Here is a 12,812-nt window from a genome sequence, read left to right as displayed (position 1 = left end):
CTTCCATTTCAACAAAACAAAGTCGGTCCAGGTCTTCACGAGGAGGGTTGTAAACACACGCACACACACAGCTATCTTGGCTATGTTTCAGGCATTTCTTTCTCTGCCAAGCTGTATACGATCTTGCGGGAGTGTTGCCTTTACAGTGCAGTCGCTATCCAAAGATATTATTATACCGGGAGCAGGGGGCAAGATTGACACATCTCTGCTGCGTTACTCACTCTTGACAGGCTGGCAGCATTCAAAACGTTGATAGGCAAGAGGCAAGCAGGAAGCCTTCACCTACAGCCTAAGCATCAGTGGCTCGCTGGACACGTTGGAGCTGAAGGTTAAGTAACGCGATGCAAAACGCTAAGAGCCATTCTAGGGACACTTGAAAACAATCCTTCCTGATTGTGAGAAATGTTGGGTGCGCCGTCCCAGGGGCCTGGCCGCAGTAGGTGCGGAGCGCGCGGAGGGGCGAGGTGAAGTGCATTTAACAGAATCGCTTTCCTGTGTCTTCATCTCAGGGATCTCTCTGTGGAAACGGTGGTCTTGCTTTACTGATTCATATTTCTAATCTTCCTTTCCTTAACATACAAATGTTCTTTTGTTAAATGAATGGTCTTTAATTAATGCACTTACACAATGCAGGGGCTTGCATGGGGATCCATGATAGGAAGCAACAGGGGATGAATCCCTCCAAAATGGTTTGTCAGCATTGAGAAAGAAAAGGCAATGTCTATAAAAGGACCACTAATAATGCCCACACGTCTCTCCCCATGCTGTCTAAGGGGACATTCCGTCCCTTGTTGACTACAGTCAAGTGTAATAACTACATGTCTTCGCTCAATCATTATAGCCCATAGAATTGTATACTTTAATTAGCATGTAGTGAGAGCTCTCTTTTTTCTTTATGTGCCAATTTTGCCGCCTTTAAAAATCAGTAAATTTCTTTCTCTCTCTCTTTCTTGCTCCCTCGCTCTCTCCCTCCATATTCTAAGGTATTCTTTACTGACAATATTCCTGCCAGAGGAAAAGCTAGCCGTCTGTTGTCTCTGCGTTAGGCAACTTCTTTCAAGTTTTGCTTTAAAATATATAAGCTAGTGCGCATGCGCGCCACTCCAGAAGCGGCCTGAAGACCGCTATGTGCATAAGACTGAAGCATCGTTCATAATTGGAAAAATAAGATTTAAAAAGTCAAGCTCTGGCGATTCTGAGCATGCTCACGAGTTGTTCAACTCTGCAACCTACGGAATTCAAAATCTGGGAGATGCATAACGAAAATGAATGGTTACCTTTCAGTTACTTTTGTTGACAAACTAATTTTGTCTTAACCAGTGTCTCAGACCCTGGTGAGGAAGCTCGCAAAAAGCGTGAGTGTAGCAATGGCTCTGTGTGTTGGGGGCACTTCCCTGAGCAACAACAACTCAACAACTCAACAGCCCTAGTTCCCAGCCATTTGTCATTTTCCGGAATATCCTGGAAATCCAAAAGGAGGAATTTATTTGGAAGGAATCCGTTTGCTGGCAAAGAAAACCAGGAGAGACAAAACAAGGGAAGGGAAGAACAGAGCTGACACTACTTCCCGCTTTCTCACCCTAACCCTCCGCCAGTATTTACAGCTAGCCTTGAAGTTTTGGGTGTGGGGGAAGAATATTCTCTCGGAAGTCCTGGCAAGCCTTTGTTTTCTAATATGATTTCCAAAACAAAAAAGAAATCATTGTCTAAAATAATTTAGACCGAACGGCTTTAGAAACCAACAGAGCTCTCCATTGCTGGGAGACTATGTCCAAAAGATGTAGGGCTTTTTGATATTATTATTTCACGTCAAATGTATAATTAAAAGGCAGAAGGTTTATCCAAGGTGTCCTTTAGAAGTGGCTCGGTGTAGCTGACACAAGCACACGTGTTTAGAAATATACGTTTATAAAAAAAAAACCCACAAGTTTGGTACGTTTATAAATATTTATTGTAAAAATCCAATTATTAAAAATAAATACTTTTTTTCCAAACACACAAAGTAAAATCCCTTCATAACTGTGCGATGGAGAAAACCATGGATTAGAAGACGTCTGGAAAGAGATACAATATTCCAACATTTTTAACCCTTTTATCGAGTGACTTTTGAAGATGCATTTGTGCTGGAATACTCACAATCATTGAGAACATTTTATTCTTCTAGAAATATGCCAAGAGACAGGATCTTGAATTAATAACCAAGCACCCAATTCCCTGCAGTTTGACTCAGTGTTTTCTCAGGCAAACTCCCATTTAAATCAATGGGCCCGAGAAGAAGAGCAGGCGTGGGCTTTCAAAGCCTTGTAGGGCAACTAAAATAAAAGTACACTGATGAGTTACAACTTCAGGGGATTCTTTTTACAAACATAGCATTTAATGATCTCATATGTAAAACTCCTACATAAGCCTTCATTAGGGCACCGTTTAACTGCACACTGTAATGTTTATAAAATGAAGATACACAGAGATGCAATTTGACTATCTTCACACTCATTGACAATAAAACATGGAAACATATGGAAGCCATCTCCTTGAATGCGTAACAATGTCAGTACATTGCAGTATATACATGCTTAATAGGTATCCGAATGTTAAAATTATCAAAGCCTTTTCTCTGAAGTGTATCCATTATACAGGAAAGAAAACATGTGTTGGTTACAGACGGGTGCTAATGCAACCCTCCATTGCAGCTTTTTTCACCAGGATTGGAGTCGGGGCAGCAAACAGGGAGGAGAAATTTATTGGACAGAAAAGTTCAGAAGATAAAATGCAGAAGTGGAGAGTGTTTCAGCCCGCGGAGCAGAGAGGAGCCCGGCTCCGCCGGCCCGCACGGGGCTCCACGCGGACACATGCACTGGCATATGGAGGCTACACGGAGCACTGGCTTTTTTGGCAGTTTCTGTCTCCTTCGAGCCCCTGAAGTTACCTTTTAAAAGTTTGATTTTATCTCTTTAGAAACGGTCTCGAGCTAACGGGCAGGGTGAGTTTGACAGAGAGGAGAACAAATCGCTGACAAAGACCCTTTTACGTTTCATCAGCGTTGTTAGGACGACAAGCAGGAATTTCTTAGATAATAACTCCCACTTCAAAGATTTCTCAGCTCAATAGAAATTGGACCATCCTTTTTATTCAGCCACAAGGGCTGGCACTAAAGACGACTCAACTGTTTGAAATTTTTTCCCCGTGTTTATTTTTCCCCTATTCACTGGGGTACTTGGATAAAATAAACAACAAGACAATTACTGCAACGTGGACTTCTAACTTTCCTGGACCATCACCCAGCGCCCATGGCCTCGGCCAGCCGGGTGTCAAGTTCTTCCTCCCTCCAGGCGCTTACCACTTTCCAAACCTGCCCCTGTCGAGAGGGGAGGGGACTTTTGCCACCGATCTCTTCCCTGTTTGTTTTGAAGGGTGCCATAAGCTGACTCTTCAATGCCCCCAGTCTATTAGGCTGAGAAAGCCCCAGTGTCCCTTTAATTTCCTAACTTCTCATGTGTGAGGGAGGGGGAGAAATCCTTCGTGGGCACTATCGATTCGGGGCGTCTCACCCTTCGGAGTCTGCCCCAGTTAGGAGGGGACTTGGTGCTAACCTCGAGGATGGACGGGTGCGTAGCGAGAAGCCCCTCCTTTGGGGGAAGAATCGCAAGGCAAGAGTGCCAGAGCAAAGCCCACCTTAGGGTGAAGGCAAACAAAACCTTTGTGAAAGTGTAGGAGGGGGAGGATGTATATCTCTGACGAAGAGCAGATTGACTGTATTAAGCTAGCATGAAACCAAAGGTCAGTGCAAATGTATCTTAATAGACTGTCTCAAATGGAGTGTGCCTCCTTTGAAGGCCGCTTGCTATTGCCCTGCTCATTACCATAGCGATCCTAACGTGGCATGTTGATGCACCATAAAACTCACACTTTCAACCCCAAAATCAGACCCTTTGAACAACCCAAGCTTGATTAGACCTTTCTCCTTTTCTTTTCCCCCTTAAAAACCATTTCCTTGCCTTTAGAAACTCGCCATCAAATCCCAAACGCATTCTCTGATCACGGCAGAGAGCAGAAACAAAAGTGAGCTGACGCGCCGGTTCAGGCGGGCCTTTTCTTCCTGCCATTCTTATCCATTTTGATTATGATCTGGAACAAGTGCCTATTCGCGTGGGTTTTGTTTACCGGAAATTAAATGAAAATGATTTAGTTCGCGTCAAACAAAAATATATACTTGTATACACAAGAAAAAGGGCCTGTTAGACGTAAATATTATGTCCTTGATGAAAAGACTGGACGGGCTCCAGACTTCGCCTTTCACTATTTAAGTATGACTTGCCTATTGCCATAGAAATCCTAACTTACCATGAAGATTCACCGTTGCGAAGAAATACTTCTTTGTGCGAGCTTTCTTTGATGTCTAAGGCATAAGAATCAGGCTTTCAGCTGCGTCTGTCTAGATTACCTTGAGAGCACCGAGGTAGACATCTGTAACAAGCACATGAAAAATTAAAGGTGATTAGCTTGCACATCCAAACACTTCGGTAAATAAAGAAATAGAGAAATAAACAGATCTCCAGACAAGGTGGAAACCCCATCTCCCCTCGCTGATCGCTTCCCTACCTTTTAATTTCCACGGGATAAGTTTCATGGTTTGTACAGTCAGTGGGGAACAATCGTGCTATGTGCTGCTGGTATTTTTTATGTGACTAGAACATGCATTAAGGAGACCTCGCCTTCTGGATGGGGCTGGGTCATCGTTAGTTGCGTTGCCAACTACACTAGCAAGAGGGGATTAAACAAAAGTTGCCCATCTTTTAATAGGACGACGTGAAATCACTAGGTAGTAGTGCCTTTGTCCAAAAAAAATGAATAACGCTGCGGCGGAAGGAAGGTGACTGGGCTGCTGTTCTCTTTCACAACTGTCCGGATAATTTTTCCTGGGGTCATACGGCATTAACCCTGGTTACCTGACTGAACCGATCATTACTTGGGGGGTTTTGCACAGGACAGGAACGGAACAGTCCTCGCAGGCACGGGGGCTGCATGGAGCCTGCCTGGGGAACCGCTCCCAGCGCAACTCGCTGCTTATTTGCCTTTCCTACGTGGTATTTTTAAACATCATTAAGTCATTAAAATTATATCAATCGGGCATTTTCAGGTTTCCCAGCAGGGTCCCCCCCCCCACACACACACACACACCAGCCCCCTGTCCCCGCCCACGATTATTTTTATTTTATTTTTTTCCTAGGAGTGATTCATGCCAGGTTGGAGAGATGCAAGTTTTAGGATCTTAGCTACGAGGAACATTCTAAAGCCTGTTTGCTTTTGCTCTTGCAAAATGTATTGTCATATATATATATATGGCATATATATGTATAGATATGATTTTTTTTTACAGGACAAACATTGTGTGCTTTAGACAAGACCAGCACCGAGTTTACATGATTCATTCAGAGAAATTGACAACTCACAAGTCCTTTCGGACAGTTCCAGCCCCCGCGGATTCAGCACAATGACGTCACCGATAACAGCTCTCCCCTCCCCCCACCCACGTACATGGTTTTTCTTCCTCCACCTCTAAGAAATCACAAGAACCCACAATTCAACAGGAATGACACTTTTTGGGGGGAGGGGAGGGGAGGGGTGAAATATGTTTATGTATTAAAAGTCATTACTAGTGTAAACTAAAATGGACAATAAATCATGAAGCAGCCCTTGGGCATTTTTTTTTTATTAGGGATAACCTGGAGGGGGAAATGTAGGTAGATACTGCACCAGGGAGAAGTAATGAGATTCTTTACAGAAACGTCCAGCGAACTGGTTAATTAATCAAAGAATTTAATTGATCCATCTTATACAATTCGGTAGCAAATAATAATTGATATTTATAGAGAGAGAAAGAGATAGGAAGGAAGGAAGGAAGGAAGGAAAACCACAGGCACTCACAGCAAACCGTGGGCTAAGGAAACACTCTAGCACAAGGTACCAAGGAGAACAAAACCTGTCCAGCTAGAAATCCGCGTGGCAGCACTTTGGTTCTTTGATACAAAAGACGGTTAAGATCGATGAGCTTGTAAACAGAGTCGCAGGAGCCGGCCGGAGGTGTGTGGGCAATGCGGGGAGGATGCGGGAGCAACGAGGACCAACGGAAGTTGCCTTCACGTGTGCTGGGGACCGTGGACACAGTTCGGAACATGGAAGGGCTGAATCTATGTTACAAGGGGTCTTCTGGCCCGTGGCCGTGTGCCCGCGCGGCGCCTCTGTCCCCTGCTCCCCCCCTTAGCGAGGCTTCCCCTGGAGTGGCCTGGCAGCCGCTGTGCACCGCTCCCGCCTGGCAAAGGGACCAGGGGGAGGCCAGGCAGGTGCGGGGAGATCCGGACAGCGGAGCGGGCGAAGCCCTTTCTCAGTGGTGTGTGCGCTTAGCAACTGGGCCTGGGCTCGCAGTTCGTGCAAGAGGCCTCTCGCGGGCGCGGAGACGGCGAGTGACTGGGAGGAGTCGGGGTGGCGCTGGCGCCCGCGCTCTGACACACGTACCATTCGCTCAGGTTCGCGGCGCTTTGCGAGGACGCCGCGGGCTCGGCGTGCGAACAGGAGGCGGGCGGCTCCCGGCCGGAGTCCGAGGAGGGAGACACGAGGGACGGGGTGGAGGACTCGTAGCCCGAGCTCGGCGGAGGGGACTTGCAGTGCACTTTCATGTGCTTCCTCAGGGAGCTGGGGTGCGTGTAGGACTTGTCACAGCCTCTCACTTTGCAGTTGTACGGTTTGTCGCTGGTGTGCACGTGAGAGTGCTTCTTCCTGTCACTGCTGTTGGCGAAGCGTCTGTCACAGCCCTCGAATTCACATTTGAATGGCTTTTCCCCTGGAAGAATGCAATTAACGAGGACAGACATTAGTAAAATGGGTGCGGGGGGAGGGGGGTCCTCAGGGCTTTACAACATGCAGTCCCTCCGCGTGCCCCCGGGACGGAGAGCTCTCCTCCGGCCCCTCCGCCGGGACCCCCCATTCCGCCGCCAGCAGCAGGACAGGAGCGCGGGCGCGGCCCCGGCCTGCGCCCGCCCGGGCTCGCACAGCGCCTCCACGGTGCGCTCGGGCCGGTGCCTTTGTTTTTTCCACGCGCCCCAGGCTCCCAGCAGCACGTCACCATGGGGCCCTTCCGTGCACATGGACTCGCCCCCCCGACACGCACAGCACCGGTCACGCGCGCCGCATCACGCACCTCCCCGCCCCGCACCGCACCAGGCACAATACACCCGCCACGCACCCTCTCCGCCGCTGCCTCCTGCACAATGGCTCACGCACAACCGCGCACAAACACACACACCACGCTGTCGCCCCAGCGGCCCGATCTCCCTTATTGAACGCTAGTCATTTCCCCTTCCCCTAAATTGTTGCTTAAAGTGAGTTTTGTGCACAGGACAAAGCAGCCGGACAACTTAAAGCCCGAGTGCGCACTGCAAGTGACCGGTGTGTGCTTTGTGTGGCAGGGGTCAATGGCGCTCTGGCAGGAGTGGTCAGTGATTTGTGCCTGGGAACGTCTGTACCTTAAATACATCTCTCACACTCCCAGAGGTGCGTCTTATTCATAACCTTGCTCAGTCACATCTGATACAGCGTATTCTTGTATTGATTACAATTGTATCTCAGATATACGACTGATTTTTCCCTCCACTTGCTGCAACCGCACGTTATCTCGAGATGTTTAAAGACCGGAGTCCTCTTAAAAGCACATTGATTGTGAGATGTTAAAGGATGCAGTCTCAGTGAGAGGGTGACTAGGCCAATGCCTGCTGCTGCTGCTGCTGCTGCTGCTGATGTTGTTGTTAGGGTAAGAGCCTTACACCATTTTAACAAAACTAGTAATGAAGGAGATGTAAATCGGGTCTCGTTTCGGTGGTGATATGTGAGGTCAAACATCGCAAAAATATAATCGCGTTGCTTGAGTCGTGAGAGGGAACACCTACAATTCTCTACAAGAATGCACTGCGTAATGCATAGGGTGCGCGTTTCAAGACAATTGCAGCATTAAATGATATTCGGAGCTCTAACTGATCACATAAATCCGCAAAACATGCGTGCAAAGGGGCACGACTCTTCTGCTATCTGAGCTGCGGGAATATTATTTTTAAGATTCAATAGTACATAGTATCAGTGTGCAAAGGCGACTGAACTTATTTGGATTTGATGTGCAAACAAAAGCCACTGTGTGCACCATAATGGCGCACTTGGTCAAAAGGATGTAGCATGTTTATATATGTTGATTTTTTTTCTTTGCAGCTTGCAATTACTAATTTCGGAGCGAGGCAACCTTTATTATATTTATTTTGAATATAGAGCGGTCCTTTAATAAATTAATGCATGCTAAATATTTAATGCAAATGCACTTGAAAAAGGTGGGCGGGGGAAAAAAAGTCCTGGCTCCATATTTAAACTAAGTCCCTTTCAGTGTAATAATCAATGACAGTCTCTCCCATACTGTAGCGCTAAGGTTTGAATAGAAAACAGGCAAATACCTGGCAAAATTCACACTCGTTCAAAAAAAAAATCAGATCACTTACAAAACGGTGCAGCTCAGGTCCTGCAACAAAATAGCCTCGATAAATGTCGGTTTAGGAACCTACGGGTAGTTTCTAGATAGTCTAATGACAGTTTCACGTAAGGAAACAGTTTGACCTTCAGCATCTACGTTGAGACAACAAATCAAGGAGATTAGTGTAGTACAAGCAAGCAGCAAGTTAGGAGACCCCTGGGAAAGCCATCCTCGTAAACCTGGGTTTGTGCAAAGCGAGTTGTATTCAGGTAAAAGGGGCTGCGGCAGATCTCATTTCTCCGGAGCTGAGAAATGCACCAGTTCGCTGAGCCCCTGCGATCCGGCGAGTGGGAAGCCCCTCCGCTCCGCTCCGCTCCGCTCCGCTCCGCTCGTCCGCCCGCTATCAGCTCGGGTTGAAAAGAGAGGCACATTTTCTCAGCTGCCCGGCTCGCATTCTTTGAGCGCCTCGATAACTAGGAGCAAGCCGAGGAATGTGCAATGGTCCCTGGTAGAGAGCAGGGTTTCCTGCCTGCAAATATGTATCCTTTAAGGAAAAAAGGACCTTTGGACTGTTCTTCCTTTGTAAGCCCAAATGTAAAAAGTTACCACGGCTCTGGAAAAGCGGAGAGTGGAAACCGCCATTTTAAAACCACACTTGTAGCTGTGCAAAACTGCTTGCTCAGTGAAATTCAACTTGGAGATTGTAGCCTAATCCCCCAACTCCGCGAGTGGATTAAGGTATTTACAAAATTCTCAGGGGGAGGAGGGGAGCATAGCACTGTGAATGCTGGCTTTGGAAACTAGAAGCAGGAAGATACGTTGTAGCGCTGGGAAAAGCCCTTCCCATCCCAGACTTTTCACTATTGTTCCTGGCAAGCTTGAAGAAGAAAGTGAATCCCTGCCAGCCCTGCCTGTTCCGTATCTTTGTGAATTAATGACTATAATTTAATCTCGAAAATTCTCAAATCGCAAGAAATCCACTCACTTCCCCCGTTTCCCAGCCTCAGAGAAACGAAAAGTCATAAATATTTGAGGAGGCAATTATTTTCCTGTTGAATCTAGAACTGTCTTCATGAATAATTTGTAGCAAGTTCTATTACGATTTCAGAAACATTTTGTTTTTGACAACTTATGGGTGTTTAATAGAAACGGTAGAACCGTAAAGGCCCTGCAGGAGTTTTCACAATGCAGCAATTAATCACTAGGAAAGTTAAAGTACGTACGAAATGATGTTTAATAAACCCAAACCCACGATTCCTGTCATGCCCTGAACCTGCTTCTCTGATGTAGGTCAATTTCACCAAGAATTTAACCATTTTCTGCTTCACAGACTTCAAACAGTGAGGCCGTTAAAGAGCAGTAAAAGTTTGTTTACTTAAGAAAAACACTGTCATTAAGGGACAGGCTCTCCTGTTTAATGGCTCTACCTGTTCCGAGCCAGCCCGAAGATGCCTTAGACACCATGACTCTTCCGTGGGCTTTCCTGTTTTACTCCAAGAAAGAGGACCGAAGGCGTATTGGACTCATCAAGCCTCCGTGCATAGATGTATAAATAAGCTGTTCGCACAGCCCTGCCAAATGCTGCTTCGTAATGGGGATAAAGTGGCTCTGCTATATTTAGAGTATATCGACACAAAATTAGCCCATGTCGCCTGCCTACTATATCACGGAGAGTTGCATTGTAAAATGCAGCCCCACTCGGGTCAAGGCGAACACCGAGCATGGGGGAGGGGGAGTTTTATAAACTGGAGGGCGAAAAAAATCGCTTGGCTGTAAGCAGATCCTACAATAGGATTATGTAGTTTCCCTAGCAGTGCATAAGACTGTACAGGGGAGGGAGGGGGAGAGGGGTGGAAAACCCTATGCTGGAACAGATTTAATTTTCCAAAAAGGGCTTATTCCTTATCTTCTCCCTCAGAAAAAAAGCCAGCGCTCGAGACTACAAACACCGGCTGCTAAACTAATTAAAACAACTTCACAGGCTGCTCCTGGAAGTGTGAAAACTTTCTACGTGCAATTTCATTAATTATAGATGCTTTTCTGGCCGGAAGAGTTCAAGCATAGCTTTGCAAGATCTTCCAGCGAGTTACTTCCCTTTCTGTTAACTAGAACTAACAGATGTTTCTGACACATGTCCCAATCTCACTTAACAGTTCTGCAAATGACATTTTAAAATGTGCAGGCCGAAACATTACCAGGTTTGGGGTTTCTTTTTCCTCCGTAGAATCAAACCCCCGTATGTGCAGCGGCACGAAGTGGTTAAGATGGTAATGCTCAGTTAAAATGTCAGTGTAATTCAGATCAAACATTTGAAACTCCATCTGACCAAAACAGAACTGTTGAACGGAAAGGTCGCAGCTGTGTTATTCTCACAATGTTAGAGGCAGCAGCATATCGGCAACATCAGTCAAAACTGACTAGACAAGTTGTAACTTCCATTGTTCACTTTTAATTTGCCAGCTTGCATAACCATCGCATTCCCCCCCTCCAACTACTTTTAAAGTACCGGGGAAAAATTCCTCGCCTTAGTGTCTACAAAGAAACAGCCTCTAACTTACAATATTTACTCAGACAGATATGCACACAAGTTACAGAGGTCTGCATTAGCTTCTAAAACGTACATCCATTACTTCTGAGGTGCATTTTTTTCGAATCGGGAAAAAAAGCAAACAAGGCTGAGCATGTATTTTAAAGAATAATTTGGCGTGCATTCACTAACAACGCGAGCAACACACTTCTTAAACAGGATGCTGAATAAAATAGAGAAAGTAAGGAGAGCTTTCCATACTGACCTGTGTGAGTTCTTTTGTGTATTTTGAGGTTCTCTGATCTGGCAAACACTTTCCCACAGCCTGGGAACGGGCAAGGGAAGGGCTTTTCACCTGTGTGGACTCGGATGTGATTTACAAGTTTATATTTGGCCTTGAAAGGCTTCCCCTCTCGCGGACACTCTTCCCAGAAACAGATGTGATTGGACTGCTCGGGTCCTCCAACGTGCTCCACGGTGACATGAGTCACCAGCTCGTGCATCGTGCTGAAAGTTTTCGAGCATAATTTTTTGGGAGTCTGGTCCAACTCAATCCACTTACAGATGAGTTCCTGTTTGATGGGCTGCCTCATGTAACGGAAGAAGGCGCCGGGGCCGTGATGTGGAGCCAAATTCACGTTCAGATTCATGCCACCGTAGCTATGAAGCGAAGAAGCAGCAAAAGGATCTGTTCTGGAGGCTGGTACTTGAGTGAAATGTTCAGACCTGGCGTACATTTCTCCAGGTAACCCCAGTCTTATCTGTCCGTTTAGATGGCCACCTGGAGCTGCATGGGGAGGCTGCTCATGGAGTCCAGTGAACAGAGAATGATTCCCAGCTTCTGAGTGGTGGTGACCATGGTGTCCGGGGTAGCTACCTGTTGTTGAGACAAACAGTCCGTGGTGAGAACTTGTAGCAGTGTGCTGCTCAGTTAGCCCTGGCATGACTGGGGCTGTCAGATCTCTGCGTATAAAAAAGTCCCTACCTGCTGGAATAGCCTGGGCTGTGTGAGAAACTGGGTAAGGGACTGTTGTTGACTGCGCCGGGCCAAATGCTCCTGTTTGACTAGAGACCACCTCAGCTTGGCCTGCCAGAGGACGATGGTGGTGGTGGTGGTGGTGCTGGTGGTGGGGATGAGGATGAGGGGCAGGGCTGAGCTTAAGGGCCGCGGGGTGATGATGATGATGAGGAGGATGATGGCGGTGGTGATGGTGCCCCATGTGCTCTGACCGGAATGGACTCGGCCCTAGGCGCGATTCCGCGGCGTACTCCCCAGGGTGCGTGGGAGCCATGGCGTGGGGATGCCCGGCGAAGCCCGGGAAGCCTGTCATGCTCTGAGGGGGGTGATGATGATGATGGTGGTGGTGGTGATGAGCCCCTGCCAAGTCTACTAATCTCAGCGCCGTGTTCCGTTTGGAGAGTGCAGCAGGGTCCATCACTGGGCTCCCCAAAGCATCCACGCTCATTAGCTTCTAATTCTAAAAAGTCACCTGACAGCGGGGAGGAGAGAGAGGGAGAGAGAAAGGGAGAGAGGGAGAGAGAGAGGCACAAACTTTTTTTCAAGTTTTCCAAGTCTGGTTCCCGGTTGCGGGTCTGGGCGGGGGAGGGGGGTGCTTTGCTTGCTTGCTTTTTTGTTTTTTGGGGGGGAGTTCTTTCTTCCTTTTTTTCTTGTACTTTCCCGTTATTTATTTATTTTTCCTCCTCGCCCCCCCTCCCCCCCGATGCCTACGTGGAATCCCATAGGCTTGAGAAGCAGCAGCAGGACGCTGGGGGGCTACT

General features: G+C 47.1%; 1 protein-coding gene across 3 annotated transcripts in view; it reads right to left on the bottom strand.

Moving 5' to 3' along the window:
* Nucleotides 1-2,014: 2,014 nt before the first annotated feature.
* The window catches only part of ZIC4 (Zic family member 4), a 25,254-nt gene continuing 14,456 nt past the window's right edge, over nucleotides 2,015-12,812 (bottom strand). Inside the window, exons 1-3 of one of the 3 annotated variants that reach the window (XM_019503540.1) lie at nucleotides 11,299-12,590; nucleotides 6,514-6,838; nucleotides 2,015-4,464 (exon numbers count right to left, since the gene is read on the bottom strand). In XM_019503540.1, coding sequence (XP_019359085.1) covers nucleotide 4,464; nucleotides 6,514-6,838; nucleotides 11,299-12,499 — 1,527 coding nt within the window. In that variant the 5' untranslated portion in view covers nucleotides 12,500-12,590 and the 3' untranslated portion in view covers nucleotides 2,015-4,463. Of the gene's footprint in view, nucleotides 4,465-5,739; nucleotides 6,839-11,298; nucleotides 12,591-12,812 lie in introns of those variants that run through there. The other 2 variants (XM_019503541.1, XM_019503539.1) reach the window with 2 other exon arrangements.

This window comes from Gavialis gangeticus, unplaced genomic scaffold (assembly GCF_001723915.1).
Source record: "Gavialis gangeticus isolate Ggan-Ray unplaced genomic scaffold, GavGan_comp1, whole genome shotgun sequence".
NCBI lineage: Eukaryota > Metazoa > Chordata > Crocodylia > Gavialidae > Gavialis > Gavialis gangeticus.
Note: the sequence above shows the minus strand (reverse complement) of the source record. Positions and strands in the feature narration are given on the sequence as shown.